The sequence below is a fragment of the Centroberyx affinis genome, unplaced genomic scaffold (genome assembly GCF_046629955.1).
Source record: "Centroberyx affinis isolate AG114_WGS23_722 - 3 ecotype Tasmania unplaced genomic scaffold, CSIRO-AGI_Caff_v1 ptg001490l_1, whole genome shotgun sequence".
In the NCBI taxonomy this organism is placed as follows: Eukaryota; Metazoa; Chordata; class Actinopteri; order Beryciformes; family Berycidae; genus Centroberyx; species Centroberyx affinis.
Window position 1 is genome coordinate 146,295 of NW_027279955.1, and position 16,781 is coordinate 163,075.

The 16,781-nt window shown below is 40.5% G+C and overlaps 1 protein-coding gene across 1 annotated transcript; it reads right to left on the reverse strand.

The window, feature by feature from the left end:
* Window positions 1-4,418: 4,418 nt before the first annotated feature.
* On the reverse strand, window positions 4,419-16,315 carry LOC139650421 (NUAK family SNF1-like kinase 1; the record flags this gene model as incomplete). The annotated part of the gene is made up of 6 exons (XM_071527086.1): window positions 4,419-5,536; window positions 5,806-5,938; window positions 10,204-10,323; window positions 11,047-11,112; window positions 14,400-14,551; window positions 16,195-16,315. Coding segments are annotated over 6 exons (1,710 nt in total), but the record flags the coding sequence as incomplete, so codon positions are not given.
* Window positions 16,316-16,781: the final 466 nt, after the last annotated feature.

Below are 16,781 nucleotides of genomic sequence, written 5' to 3' on the forward strand. Positions count from 1 at the left end.
GAGGATACATGGAGATCAATGAGCACAGGCTCAAGGTACGCTACTTATAAACTTTAGCTTTACTGGAGGACACACATACACACACACACACACACACACACACACACACTGATTAAACAAGTTCAAATCCTGATTATTTTAAAACAGTTTATTTGAGATGTTGCTGTCAAAGAAATGACATTGAGAAAATATGCTCTTCAGTCTAGAAGCAAGGTTTTCACCGATGGACTACTCTGAGCTGAACTATTACTGTACATCATATAGGACAGTGGTTCTCAACGTGGGGTTCGGGGACCACCAGGGGTCCTTGAGGGGGTCCCAGGGGGTCCCCAGCAAACCGATGACTTGTTAAACTTCAGCATTATTTCATTTACAAGAAGTTAACACAGTTAGAGAATGTAGAAGAATGACTATTTTGATCATAGCTTCTCTGTTATCTCTCTACCTACAATACAGACAGTCATGGAATTCTGGACAAAATCATATCTAGCAATAAAAATATTCTCAGATTTGGGTCTGAGAGGCAAAATCTCATCAAATGGGGGTCCGTGGCCTTAATGTGGACTAAGTTAGGGGTCCTTGATATGAAAAAGGTTGAGAATCACTGATATAGGAGATACTGTTTTTAGAAACGCTGACACCTTACTTACAAACAGATACAAAATGATCCTTAAAATGGTAATAACACAAAGCAGAAATACTTTGCAATCCATAACAAGATTAACAGAAACAGAGCAAAACAAAATAAAGCTTCCAGAACATAATACTTCATTGCAACAATACATTTATCTTGTAAACTTTTCCTACGGTTTTATGAAGCTTTTAGCTAACAGCTGCCTGTTTCGTCCAGTTTGGCAGAGGACAGAGCGCTCTGTTCTTGTATATTCTGCATTGAGACAAATAGTTCTGGGGTTTGACCGTGAGTTCACACAGTGAGCAACACGATCAATGAGTCACCAGACGTCCATTCATTTCACTTCCTTGCATTAGGGCTGGGCGATATGGTTGAAATCAATATCACGATAATCAAGGATTTTTCTCGATATCAATATATATCATGATATGGTTCATGTATGTAAAATCACGTAAATAATCAAATGAATGTTCATCTCATTGAACCGAATGGTAATGTTAGGTGTGATGTCAAACAAAACAGAAATATTCAAATAATATTCCTACCATACCTCATTTTATGAGTTTTTAAGTAAAATTTGCTTGTCATCATCAATTCAGACAGCAGAAATGTGCGTCACGATATCAAAATATCTTCATATCATCACAATATTATTCCACTGAAAGACGATAAACGATAATATTGAATTATCGCCCAGCCCTAAGTTGCATTTTTTTTTCTGTTTATTTAGCATTAGCCTAATACGAGATTCATCAAAACAATGTCATGTTATGGAACACAATACCAGAGCAGTGAAAAATACATGATTTGCCTGTTGAAAACTTTGCAGCATTTACATAGCTGTGAATGCACAATTAGTCAGAAGTAATGAAGGCAGCTCACAGTCCTTTTGTTAACTCACTGCAGTAATACCAAGTGCCATTAGCTCGCTAACTGTCTTGCCTTGTCTAATTTTAACCAGTGTTGTCAGGTGTGAACCTCGATTAGCCACACAGAAGTACATGCACACACAGACACACACACACACACACACACACACACACACACACACACACAGTTTTCAATGTAAGGCCGCACTGAGCCACACATAAGCACATCCTCTGCCATTAAACTAAGCCATACAAAGATTCTCTGGTAACACTTTACAATAAGGGTACATTAATTAAGGGTTAGTTAATACTTAATAAGCATTAACTAACCCTTAATTAACAGTTAACTAATGTGTCTGGTAATCATTTATTAATGGTGTTCATGTTAACTAATTTATATTAATTGATACATTATTTAATAGTTATCTTTATAAACTTAAACTTAAATAATGTATAAATTAATACTTAGTTAACATGAACACCAGTAAATTAGTAAATTACACATTAGTTAACTGTTAATTAAGTTAATGTTTGTTTTGTTGTTAATGTTTATTAAGCATTAACTAACCCTTAACTTAGTGTACCCTTATTGTAAAATGTTACCGATTCTCTATTTTGGAAAAATCAAAAACAGAAGTATAATAAAAAACAACAAAAAATACTAACATAGTATAATTTCCAGCACTGTAAATCCAGTTAACATAACAAAGAAATCATTCCAATATTCCATTGGCAGCTGTTTCTTATCGTAAGCCCTTGGCCTAATCGCTGAATGCACCCTGACCTTCAATAAGCGTTTATAGTCTGAATCATGTTTGTTTTCATCTCTTGATATAGATAACATGAAAATGGTCTTTCACTGACTTTCTCAACAAAAATAACCTTTTCTGTTTTGATTTCAGTGTTGTGGGGGCGGTGAAAGTGTCTGGCTTACTTCTAGGTTACAGCCTTTCTCTCTGCCCAGTCATGCTTCAGCAGACACACAGGATTGTCCAGTTGGCCAGATAAACTCACAGCAGGCCTACAGAGCCATGCAGCCACCGTCACACTGTGGCCTTACACCGTTTATAGTAGGGCTGAACGATTTTGAAAAAATATCTAATCGCGATTATTTTGACTGATATTGCAATTGCGATATGATTTGCGATATTAGAGGGAATGCTCAGTTTTACATCATTATTCTAATTTTCATTGAAAAACGTATTAAAATGATTATGGTGTGAATTTTGTGGGGATCTGTACCAAACAAAGATGTTTTCTTAACTCTGTAGAATATGATGTGTAGGCCAGGACATCTCTGCAGCACGACAATATTTCATTTAAAATGGTATTTTGACACACATTTCGCCTTTAACAAATATTGCGCCTCCTGCGATTTGAAAATTGCAGTAGGCCATATTGCGATTTCGATAAAATTACGATTAATTGTTCAGCCCTACTTTATAGGACCACAATGGCTGTACAGAAGGACAGTGATAAACATGGATATACTGTACTTGGTATGTCTTAATAAATTAAAGCTAACATTCTTTGGTCACCTTAAAAACAGGAACATTACTTTTCCCTCCCAAACATTCTTTGCATTTAACATCCCTCTGCTTCTGTTCCTCTTTTCTTTCTTTCTTTCTTTCTTTCTTTCTTTCTTTCTTTCTTTCTTTCAATTCCTCAAAGCAAAGTAAACGGTGCTACAGTCAAGCTGCTTCTCTAAAAGCGAGTAGATGAACTAAATGCCAGACCAACAAGTCCAATACAAAATCACCTGGAAATCCCCCTTTAGTCTACAATAGACTGTCCTTATGGTGTATAAAAGGATTTTGTGTGTGATATTGCTTAAACAGAAATTCCCTAAATGTCCAGGAAATACAGTACATGATAACCGTCAACTTAAAAAAGGCACTTTACAAGGCCTGTACAATTCTATAGCAATACAAATGATATGCTCTAACAAAAAGCATAATAACACATTCTACCTGTATGGCATCATTCATGACATTTCAGTGAAGTAATACAGTATATACATCTTGAAATTACAAAAACATATCAGCACTAATAGTTATTATCCAGATAAATAAATAATGCAGAGTTGTGCAGCCTATACAGCAAGTTCATGGAGAAATGTGTTCCAGCCTTAACAGGAGGTTATGGGATTAGTTTTTGATATGCTGACAATTCTGAATCCAGTCTTCCTGAACATTAAAGACCTTTTTTAAACCACCTTAATCCTTTATGGAGTGGGATACATAGTCAGAGTTCAGATGTGATTTATCCCAAGGCAGGGTCTGAGCTTGGTTTGCTGAGTCAGTGTGAACAGAATCCAGCTTTCCCACTGTAGAAGATGTAAACATGTTAAACAGCAGAGCCTGAAATGGTAGGCCAATCAATCCGTGAACACATCATATTCTTCCAGTCACTATCCCAGAAAAAAATGGCCCAAAAGTTGCAGTTGGCTTTGTGCTTATTTGGGACGTATTTGCACTTTGGGGGAAAGGACGAGCTTTCTCCACACGAGCTTTCTCCACTTCCTTTAGATCCACCTCTGTGCCTATGGATGGAGCCTCACTTCTTCAAGGGACTAGTTTAGGTTAAAGAGTAACTAAACCCCACCTAAATCTGTGGTGAAGCCTGACACTAAGGGTGAAAAGTAGGGTACTGAACTGGTCATCTGCTATTGGCTGGTCTCTGTGCCCTGTGAAGTCACCCTCTATAGAGTACAACAGGGGGTGACATCATCTGGCGCAAAGACCAGCCAATAGGAGAAGGCCAGTTCAGTACCCTACTTTTCACCATTAGGTGTCAGGCTTCACCAAAGATTTGGGTTTGGGGTTTAGTTACTCTTTAAGGGTTATGGTCAGGGGCTAGGGAATGAATGCAGTCAACGTAAGGTCCTCACTACTATAGTAAGTATATGTGTATTCCTAAGTTTCCCTCATTGTACAGCTGATGTCCAGTGCCCTCTGGTAGACCTGGGTCACATCGTCCATGTCCCCTAGCAGGGAGAAGCTGCCATTCTCCCCAGGCGAAGGCGGGGTTGGCTGGGTCACTTTCCCCCCATGCAGGGGTCCCGGAGCAGCCTGGAGACCTCTGAAGCCCGCTAGCTGGAGTAGATCCTCAGCCGACAAGCAGGCCCTGATGTTGGGCTGGGGCGAGCCTGGGGGCCAGTCCGAGCCCATGAACGAAGTGCTGGACAGGCTGATCTCCTCTGAGATGATGCTGGACGGTCGGCTCTGGCTACGGGAAAGTCCCGAGTCACCGCCGCTACTTCCCGATTCACCGTGAAACGGCGTTGAAGGAGGATGTGCGTCTCGGCTGTGGACGGATGAGAATTTCCCGTTGCGTTTCAAGATGCCCTTCCTCCCTACAGTCCTCTTTGCTGGTGAACTGGCTGGCGGAGGCACCAGAGCAGCACTGCCCCCTAGCAGTTCGGAGGATTCGCTGCATTCAGGAGAGGAGTAGTAACCGGACTCTCTCTGCTGCTGCTGCTGCTGGTTGTTCTTCAGGATGCCCTTCTTCGGGAGGGTGGGCACCATCTTAGCTGGAGACCCACCCAGGCAGACGTTATCTTCATCCTCATCCTCTTCTTCCATCCCTCCTTCTCCTTTCCTGTCTGTGCTAAAGGTGACCCCTCCATCCTGGAAGTGCAGGGAGCGCCTTAGCTCGAGCTCGCCCAGACTTTGAGACCTGTGATCTGACACCCGGGTCTTCAGGATCCCCTTGGGCCTCTTCAGCCCTTGCTTGTCTTCCCCCGTTGAATTCACATGACGCACTCCGCCGTCGTTCTCCTTCGTAGACTTCTTCGGTCTTGGGCGGCTTGTGTTGGGGGGTCCAGGCGGTGGCGTGGACTCTGTGTTGGCTGTGCGGTTCTGCCAGTCGATGAAGCGGGCCAGCATAGGCGAGCCCTGGTTCTGCTGGTTCTGGCAGTCACAAACACTGGTCTTCCAGCCCCAGTTGACCCACCAGTGATTGGCAACATCTTCCACTGTTGCCCGGCGCTCTGGATTTACCATCAGCATCCAGCGGATCAGGCCACGGGCATCTGGAGAAAGAGAGGGAAGGCCTTTGAACCATTGAAGGAACCATTCTAAATCATTGATAAACTGGTTCAAAAAAGGGTTTCACAAAGGTATCTTATAACAAAGGTAATCTTTGTGCTGGTGTGCCAAATGTCCATTGATCAAAGGCTTCCTATGTCTGGAATCGCTTTTGGGGATCCCAGCCCAGTTCAATTCAATTCCAACCAGGAAGAAAAAGGAAGAAAAGAAGAAAGAGACTAAAAAGGCCTCAAGCAAAACATTGTTATATTACCTGATGACTGGGTGGGTTCTCTGTACTCTCCGTTGCTGATCTGCCGTATGAGTTTCATATGGTCTCCTCCATCAAAAGGCATGGTTCCATAGACCAGGGTGTAGAGGAGAACCCCCAGAGCCCAGCTGTCCACCTGAACAACACAGCAGCACACACATTTACAAGTTATTCAGCAAAATGAAGCCAAAAGTGTGAGAAAAAAAATTGTTATACTCCGATTCATAGACAGGTAATTGTGCAGATTTTTGTTAACTGACCAACATATGCACTCGCTAACTGCTGTCTCAATTACAGGCATTTAGTACTAAGTACCTGTAATTAACAATGTTGAAGATAAAAACAAGACCCACTGCTTGTCTGGGATGCACTTTAATGAATGTATTGATTACCATCTCTAATGTTATTTCTCTGACCCACACAAGTCCTGCACACACTTTGCACTTCAAGATGTTGTCCATGCACTTATTGACTAAGCCAGAATCAGTACAATCAGAATCAGAATATAATGTGAAAGATTTTGCACATCACCTGACTACAAACAAATATCCTATCCTACTGAAATATATACAACGTATACAATCCTGTGGAGAGGGAGAGGCATTCATTTTTACTACTTAACAACACACATCCCAATAGAAACGTGTGAGCACATGAACTATAGAATGGTGAGACCCTAAACATTTGAATAAAAACAATCATCAGACACAATTTAATGCAGACAGATACCTTTCCATGTATATTAATTCTATCTATCGGCCCTTAGTTGCCCCTTTTATCTGAATTTTAGGCGCAATTTGGTCCTTTTTGGGGGCAATTCTATAAAATTTTGAAAAATTACATTTTAGCATACTGGCAAGTAAACACCCAACTTGTACCACTAAGATTTGTTGTGACTTATTTCCCATTGCTGGAAACTGCAGAAAAAAAGAATTCCAAAAGGGTTCTTTGTAGGATGCTATGGATGCTTGTCTTGCTGCTTGTCGTGGCTGACATGGTGCGTTTCAGTCTGTATGCTTGTTGCTTTCCTGCTGAGACCTGCCATTATCTGTTACCATGGACTCTAATGAGACTATCTAATGGCACAACAATGACAGGTTATGGCTTCAAAGCAATAGAGAACAGCCTATCTTCACCTAATCAACTTCTGATTGCGTTGCAGGTAGTGTTTCTTACATGATTGTCTGACTGAAGTACCCACTGTCGGCCTTGCCACTGAGATATTCTCTTTGGAATGTGTGTGTGTGTGTATGTGTGTGTGTGTGTGTGTAAGTGTATTGCAGTAATGTGGTAATCAGCACGAATCAGTGTTTTAATCACAGCTCTGAAACAATAGATGATTAGATTGCTGGGGAAGTCCACTCCCCTGACTCTCTAACCTGAGAAATGGTGTGTGTGTGTGTGTGTGTATGTGTGTGTGCGTGTGTGTGTGTGTGTGTTCATGTCTGTCTGTCCGGGTTATGTAACCATCACAGTTCAGGACGGGGTGCGCTGTACTTAATGGTACATAAAATGACTGGAAATAGTAATATCTTAGAAATACATATACTGTATATCCATCTGTGAGTGTGTGTGTGTGTGTGTGTGTGTGTCTGTGTGTGTGTGCTCCATTGGGGATCTTGTTGTTGTTAAGGGAGGTCTCAGGTTCTGACTGTTGGCTTTGTCACGCTGTAAAAATCCTCCCCTTTGACCCGGTGTTTCAGGAAGCCAGTAAGACGTCTGGCATGTGTGTGTGTGTGTGTGTGTGTGTGTGTGTGTGTGTGTGTCTGTGAGACCAGGCAGTGTAAATGAGTAAACTTCCTTCTAGGACAATGTGTTCACTAAGAAGTTTTGGCTACACACGCACGCCCACACACACACACACACACACACACACACTTATGCTGTCGAGCCTAGCCTGAGTTTTGTCTTGGGAAGTTTTCCCCTCCAGTGGTTCCAGGGTATTCAGTCTGGGAATTTCCTCAGGTCTCTGGTAGCTGGGATCCTTATCTTCATCACTGCTTCTATTTTCAGATTTGCTTTCTGAGGAAATGATGGCGAATTCAGTCATGCACATAATGTGGGCTCTAAAATAAGGCTGTGTGGTTTAGTGGAAATTATAGTTATTTAGGGTTAGCGGAGAGTGCAGATCCCTGATGAAGTGCTCCAATTTCTATGACTCCACTCTTGTCCCATTTAGCCACTAATCTAGATCAGAAAGGACCACATAGTTATGTAATGCGTCATTCCACTATAGCAGAAACAGGGCTAGATGTGCCTAGTGGTGGCTGGGCCAGTCTAGTTCTGTGGTGAACGGACTACTGTATTCTAAAGAATTCTTACTCATTTTTAAATTTACTCTGCCTTGTAATCCACTTTATGGATCCCGAGAGGCTTCCTTAAAGAGTTAGCAGAAAGCCTCTCTATCTAGTTGTTAATGATGAGTCTCTACTCTGGGCTAAAAAACTGGTAAAATGTGTCATTCACTCACATCAATCTACTGTAGTATGAGGGGTGGAAGTAACAAAAATGTAACACTGATTAACTAATTAAATAAACACTGAATTGATTAAATAGCAAATTAAATGGTGGATTGAAAAAAATGATTTGTAAACTGTGCGTACGGATTTCTAAACTGAAAAAATGTGAAAAATTGTTTGAGAAGTGATGTTCTGGGTTCCACAGTTGTGTTTTGGTGCTCAGTGAGCCATCTGTGATACAATATTAGGAATCTGAATTTTCATTTTACATGAGCAAATAATTTCTATCTACACCTCAAGTGTACTAGAGCTATCAATCTATGTCAATGAAAGATGACAAGTGATGCTTGTTGCAAAAGGAAATTTTAAGTTTTGTACCAGTGAGGAATAAAATTTCTATCTACAATCGGAAACAACAAGTCCATGTTGATTTTTATATAAGATACTCCGCAAATCAGAGGATAGCTGTGCTAGGGAAGACTAAAAAACAGAAAAATCTATTAAAATTGTCAGTGGCAACGGCCCTGCTCCACTACAGCCATCGGGCATCAGGCATTGCCATCAGCCGTCATCCATCGAATAAATGATTCCTTTACCAGCACTGAAAGAGGCTCCACTGCTCACGTTGCGTTGCGTCCGATGGCTAAAAAATCGCCAAGGTTCAATTCTCGATGGCTGACGCACGCGCTCTCCCTCATTGAAATAAAGTTGATCGTTTTCTGGTGTATCCATTCAAAAGTCAACCCGCTCTGTGGAGCAGGGAGAACGTTACGTTAGCGCAGCGCCGATAGCAACGCGACACAACGCTGGTAGTGGAGCTCTAAAGTAAGTAGAAGCTATAGCTAGCAAGCTATTGTTTCAGGAGATGATGGGAATTAATTCCAAAACCACAAAAACATTAGGGTCTGATCGCTGCATATTCACATGAATTGGCATTTTAACCACGTAGCCTCATACCTAGTCATTTTTACTCATTTACACTTAGTGTGCTTCATAATCCAGTCATAACATTTAAAGTATATGCAGTAGCGAATCTCCTAGTAGTGAATATTCTTGGCCATTTGTTTTCTCACTTTTCAGATAGTGCTTGCAGTGTAGGCTACTATCACTCAACATATTGTATGCTAACAAGTTAGCATGGAACCTCCTATCACAAATGCTAAAGTATTAGCATGGAGCCCAAAATGTTAGCATGGCGTGTACAATCACTCAACATAGTGTATTCTAAAGTGTTAGCATGGTGCGTACAATCACTCAACATAGTGTATGCTAGGGTGACCACATTTTCAAACCCTCAAACCAGGACTCTTAAGTGTAGGCTACTGCACGTTCATGCATGTGCACATGTATGCGCTTATGCACGCACCATAGGCGTTTTCTTCAGGATGGGGGACAATTATTTCAGCGCTTAGCACGCCTAGTGACTTCACCTTTCAACACCATGGACAGCGCCTCAGCAAACCAAAAATGATGTTTTGTCTCCAAAAATGTGCATTGCTGGTTGCATTGTTTATGTTTTTTGATTGGGTTAGGTAATAATGAGCGAGACAGAACATGATAAACGTCTATGTAAGCGCTGAAAACAAGTATAATACTGTTATTATTATTTTAATTGTGGTGAAAACCGGGACATTTGAGTGTTTTACAGATATTTGTCGGGACTCGGGACACCCATCTTGAAACTGGGACAATCCCGGACAAACCGGGACGTCTGGTCACCGTAGTGTATGCTAAAGTGTTAGCATGGAGCACTGGAGCGAACAATGTACTGGGAATATGGAAAAGTTGATCAATGAGAAAATCTTCCAAAATGCACTGTATTCCTTTAACTTGTTGAACTGAAAGACAAAGCAACCAAGCCAGCCAAAGGCCCAGCCAAAAATCCCTGTTTTCCCCCTACATTCTGAGGCAGGCTAAAGTTTGAATTGAAGTGAGCTGGTACCTCTGGGCCGTGGTAGGGCCGTCCATTGACGATCTCTGGAGAGGCGTAGAGAGGACTACCACAGAAGGTCTGCAGCAGCGTGTCTTTATGGTACAGGTTAGACAGACCAAAGTCAGCAATCTGTATATCATTCTGCACCTTTTTCATAATGCACAAATGTCACGTTCACACTCAGTAAGAGTGCTGTTGTTTCTCATACTACAGCTGCTATTTTACACATGCGGTTAATTCTGGACTTTTTTAATCCATTTTCATTCATACATTTCCATTTAATATCTCTTCTGAATGTTGGAATATTGGTTGAGTATATCTAATGGTAACACTTTACAATAAGGGTACATTAATTAAGGGTTAGTTAATGCTTAATAAGCATTAACTAACCCTTAATTAAGAGTTAGGTAATCATGTACTAATGGTGTTCATGTTAACTAAGGTATTAATTTATACATTATTTAATAGTCATCTTTATAAACTATTAATGTATAAATTAATACTTAGTTAACATGAACACCATTAGTAAATTACACATTAGTTAACTGTTAATTAAGGGTTAGTTAATTCTTATTAAGCATTAACTAACCCTTATTAAGCATTAACTAACCCTTATTAAGCATTAACTAACCTTTAACTTAGTGACCCTTATTCTAAAGTGTTACCTATCTAATTAACCCCCATCTCTATTCTTATCTATATTCTGTTCTTTTTTGCTACATCGAATTACTACGAACAAACCAGTTCGCACTTGATTGCCGTGCGCCGACACAAAAATAGAACCCAATGTTGTTCAGGTAGAGGAAGAAGATAGAGGGGGAGGGGAGGTGGTGGTGTGAACTGAGAACTCACCTTTATGTTACAGTTTTCATCCAGCAGAACGTTTTCCAGTTTCAAATCCCTGTGCACCACCCCGTTCTACAGGACAGAAAAAGAGGACAGAGCCTTATTGTATGGAACTGGAACCTAGTGCAACACACAGCGGACTGGTGAGCTCATCTGCCACGACTCGATTCAAGTGACATGTGTTCCATATAAGGCAGCGAGCATCTTTTAATTACAGTGATGAGGCATGCTCATCTAAGCATCTGACAGGGTGCATGGGTGGTTAACATGTGGGCCACAGGGTGAGGATGTGAGCTCATGGGCTGTTTGGAAACAGATAAACCACATTTAGCACTTTAGGCTGTTCCAAGTGTGTTACTAATTCACCAGCTAAGGAAGATGCACATGCTGAATGTAGGGCATAAACATAATTGAAAAAAGCATAGTTGAACAATTAAATGAATGAATAAAACGTTTTCCTATCCTTTTTATGTAGCTGTGGTCAGGGAGGAACTAGGGCTGAACAATTAATCAAAATTTTATGGAAATGGCAATATGGCCTACTGCAATTTTCAAATCGCAGGAGGCCCAATATTTGAAAGGTGAAATGTGTCAAAATACCATTTTAAATGAAATATTGTGGTGCTGCAGAGATGTCCTGGCCTACACATCATACTCTACAGACTTAAGAAAACATCTTTGTTTGGTACAGATCCCCGCAAAAATCACACCATAATCATTTTAATACGTTTTTCAATGAAAATGAGAATAATGATGTAAAAATTATCATTCCCTCTAATATCGCAAATCATATCGCAATTGCAATATCAGTCAAAATAATCGCAATTAGATATTTTTTTCAAAATCGTTCAGCCCTAGGAGGAACCTCCATCATATCAGAGGTGGACAACACTGACTGGATGATATCTGATATTTAATAAAACGCCAGTATGTACAAACTGATATATCATTCTAACCCTAGTTGAAAGACACACAAGGTATCTCATATGCAACACACAGACACACACACACACACACACACACACACAGACCAGAGGAAGCTGAGGAAGTTACTAGTGTCCCATGCTTCCTCTGTGTCTGTCAACACAGTATGACTTCCTCAACACCCCCACAGGCACAGTGCCCTTCAGCAAATCCCTTAGTGACGATGTCACCAACAGCTGTAGCCCCTGTCGGCCTGTCCCGGCGTGATGACATCATCACACGGTGACATCAGCGCGGGAAGAAAGCCAGCCATTGTACCAGAGATCCAGGACGGCAAAAAAGAGCAAGAGGAACACGGGGAAGGGAGGGAGGAAGAGGAAGGGAGGGGTGGGGAAGGACGAGAAGGTGTAGGGGAGAGGCGTGAAGAGGAAGAGATGTTGTATAAAAAGGCGAGTGGGGTTATAGTTGGAAGAAAAGGGGAAGTTTGGGAGTAAAAATGAATAGGAAATGGGTGATGAGGTGAGAATGACGCAGGCCAGCCGTTCTAGACCGATGGGGATTCAGTTCAGCTCTGCCTTCAGATGCTTCTCAGATTTCTACATTTCTGAACAATCAGTGGCTATATTTCCATGTCATAGTAACCTGGCTACTTGTCACACTCTGGTTAAGGTCTTATTCAGGTTCATTTCTTTCCATGAACCTTTCATCCCCTGTGCTTGAGTCTCCCTGTTGCCACAAATAAATCAGTTAACAGAATATTCCTTCTCCCTCTTTGACTGAATAACAGTAGGTTACTGCCAGTGGTGGAAGTAAAAGTCCTGCATTCAAAATCTTACTTAAGTCAAAGTACAAAAGTATTAGCATCAAAATGTACTTAAAGTAGCAAAAGTAAAAGTAGTCATTATGCAGAATGGCCCATTTCAGAATCATATATATCATGTTATTGGACTATAATTATTGATGCATTAATGTGTTCATCACTTTAATGTTGCAGCTGGTAAAAGTGGAGCTAATTTTAATTACTTTATATACTGCTAGGTAGCTTAACTTATAAAAATATATCATAATTTATTAGTTGATTTATAATTTGTATTAATAATCTAAATCTGCAAAGTAACTAGTAACTAAAGCTGTCAAATAAATGTAGTGGAGTAAAAAGTACAATATTTCCCTCTGAAATGTAGTGGAGTAGAAGTATAAAGTAGCATCAAATGGAAATACTCAAGTAAAGTACAAGTACCTCTAAATTGTACTTAAGTACAGTACTTGAGTAAATGCACTTAGTTACATTCCACCACTGGTTACTGCTAATACAGGGGAAACACATGATGATCTCAATAGTAAGTACTGCTTTTTGTTGACATCAACATTTTGAAGTTTGAGTTTGACAGATGTGAAAACCAACAGTGAAAGCAGTACTATGTTGCCATGCCACAGTAAACACTTTAATATAGGAGTAAACCAGGCATCTTAACCAGGTTTCTCATAATCAAAGTATGATCTCACCGGGTTATTCTAACACAGTTATGATGTTTTTGTGTCGACCCAAAAACCAGATTACTTGAGTAACTGGGTTAAAGCTGGGGTAGGCAACTTTCTTTTCGTATTATTTGGTGGAAGTTTCATAACAGCTTTTCAGCTATCAGTAATCCCAAATGGTCTGAGAGAAGATTAGGCCTCTGTGATCACCCCTGCCTCCCCTGCCTCTGTTTTCAGGCTCTCCAACACCTCCAAACACCTCCAAACCTCAAGGCCTCAAGGCCTCAAGTTAGCTCAGTCTAGTCCTGACTGTCCTGACCACCCTGCAAACTGCAGAGAGAAAACAAATATATCTCACAGAAGAGATGACATGATTGATGATGATGACACAACTTGGTAGCAGCCTTCTCCAAAACAACTGAAGTCAATGGGGACCTGTTCTTTAGAGTTCCACAACAAAAACAGCCAAACAATCACACTGTGAATAGAAAGACCTATACACCATGATTTGTTCCAAATCAATCAGCTGTAGTTAAGATTTGCACTAAATGATGGTGTAAATATACTGTAGGTCTTTTTGGAACTCTGAAGAACTGGTCCCCACTGACTTCAGTTGTTTTGGAGAAGGCTGCTATGGAGTTGTGCTGCAGCCTCCCTGTGTGTTATATGGACAAACTTCACCTGTGTTTCAACTGGCTTGAGGGGGAGCAGATGATGACAGAATTTTCATTTTTGGGTGAACTATTCCTTTAAGAAGGGAAGTCTCTTTGCATGGGGCTAATGTTTAGATGTGCTGCTGCTCTACACTGATGTAGAGAGTTAGGGTGGTAAGAGAGGGACGATGCTAGACACACGCACACACACACACACAGCCAGATGTAACGTAAACTTAATAATATTACGTTTATTTGTATGGCAAAACAGATATATGAGATGGGTGTGAGTGCGTCAGTCACCTTGTGCAGGTGGTGGACGGCAGAGACGATCTGTCTGAAGAAATGTCTGGTCTCTCTCTCGCTGAGACGCCGCCTCTCGCTGATGTAGTCGTACAGCTCTCCTTTACTGGCGTACTCCATCACTATCACGATCTTGTCCTTGTTCTCAAACACTGCAGCACAGAAGGATGAAACGGAAAAAAAAAAATGACATTACGAGAGAGCGTCATAGATCAGTGCTGAAATCATGGATTCATATTATGAATGAAAAATGTATCTAGTGGCAGTTTGCTCAGAGATGCTGGATTTGACACAATTATTCAAAATCTTTACATTTTATTCTTGTCAAGGTGGAAAAGCCTCTTAAACAACGCATTATGTAATAACACCGTATTATGTAATAACTCGACAAAATGTAATAAATTTTCACTTCCTTATGTAATAACACTCGCATTTTGTAATACACAGCCTGAACGCAATATGTAATAAATTTCCCCGCATTTTGTAATAAATTATTATATTCCAGTGGTTATTACAAAATACGGGAGTTGCACTTTTTTTTTTTGATGAAAATGTAATAATATGACGCATTATTTAATAACCAAGCAAAGTGGATGTCTTCATTCATAAAAATCGTTATAACATTATAACAACAATGTTTATTTTATGCATTCTAGCATGAATCATACTGACTCAAAATTCATTTTAAAAAGATACTATTAGTTCAGTAGATTAGTAATATCTTTCATTGGTCAAAACTACATTAAGTGTCACTGTATTCCTTAGCTTCATAGAAACTGTACTTGAGGGTTCATAGAATTTAAGTAATTAAGTGAAAAACAACCACAGCATAAAGCCTAACAACACACTGATCTGCAGTGGATTTATAATATACAAACAGTTCAGTTTTAACTTGTAAAAACTACTTATCACGTAGCCACGATAGAAAGAACCATAGATGGTTATTACATAATGCACCATATTATTACATTTTCATCCCGTATTTTGTAATAACCACCGCAATATGTAATAATGTGTATTACAAAATGCGGCAGATTATTACAAAATGAGGGTGTTATTACATAATGAAGTGAAAATGTATTATATTTTGTCGAGTTATTACATAATGCGTTGTTACAAGGTGGGTTAACAGCCTCTTAAGGCAGGTTTCATTGCAGGTTTTACAGACTGACCCTGAAGCTGTCGAGGAAACAAGCATGTAATTGGTGTTACCATGCCTGCCATGATGTGTAGCACATGTCTTGTTATTTAGGCCTATTCTTGTCTGTATGTAACATCAATGAATGAAATCAAACTGAAAGATTAATTTTGGTGTGGGGTACAACTTTTTTCTTGGTATCTTCAAGTCCATACACACTAATCTAATGAGGTTTAACAATCTACAAACCACTAAACAGAGAGCTGGGCTTCCTGGGATATCATGGACTATATATTCCATGATAGTATATTCCAGACCACGAAAGAAAGGGAATTTGATCAATTCTCTTGGGAATTTAGGGAATATCAGGGAATTTTACAAATCACTACAGGAATATACTGTAGCGGGATGTATTTTCCAATTAGTTTCACATATTCATTGCATTACATGATTTTCAGCCCAACTGGAGTGTAAACCAAACTGAAAAACGACATTAACAAACCAGGAAGGAAGAACATGGAAGGTTATGGAAGCACTCTGTGTGTGTCTGTGTGTATGTATACAACAACATCCAGTATGTGAGACATGGAGGCTGACAGGGGAGATGATGGAGCGTCATCAGTTTCCTCACACACACACACACACACACACACACACCTTCGTAGATGGAGATGATGTGCGGGTGTCGTAGCGCTGACATGATCTCTATCTCCCTCCTGATGTGAACCATGTCCTGCTCGTCCCTTATCTTCTCCTTCCTGATGGACTTGATGGCCACCTGAGGGAGAGAGAGAGAGAGAGAGAGAGAGAGAGAGAGAGAGAGACAGGTAAGACACAGTACACACAAACAGACCAGTGTTCCCAGGTGGAACTTTCCAGATGGACCAGCCTTGATGACATCAACGGCAAATCAATTAAGAATCAATATGGTAGAGATGATCACTGATGAGGCCTGACCTGTTCTGTCTGGAGCTGTGCTGTTGGGGTCAATAGGTCAAAGGTTCAGGTCACTTTAACACCAGGCTTGCTGGGGGGTGGGGGTGGGTGGGGGGGGGTGTCTACTCATAATTAGTCAACCACCATGCTCTTATGTATTCCAAATGTGTACTCCATGATTAATTCATTAATAAGATTGAATAAAATCAAACGCCAAAGGGAACACTGTGGCTCAATGTCTCTCCATAGACTGTGAATCTATGGAGCAGTCAGTCAACCAGTCAGTAACCAGTCAGCCATTCAGTAAA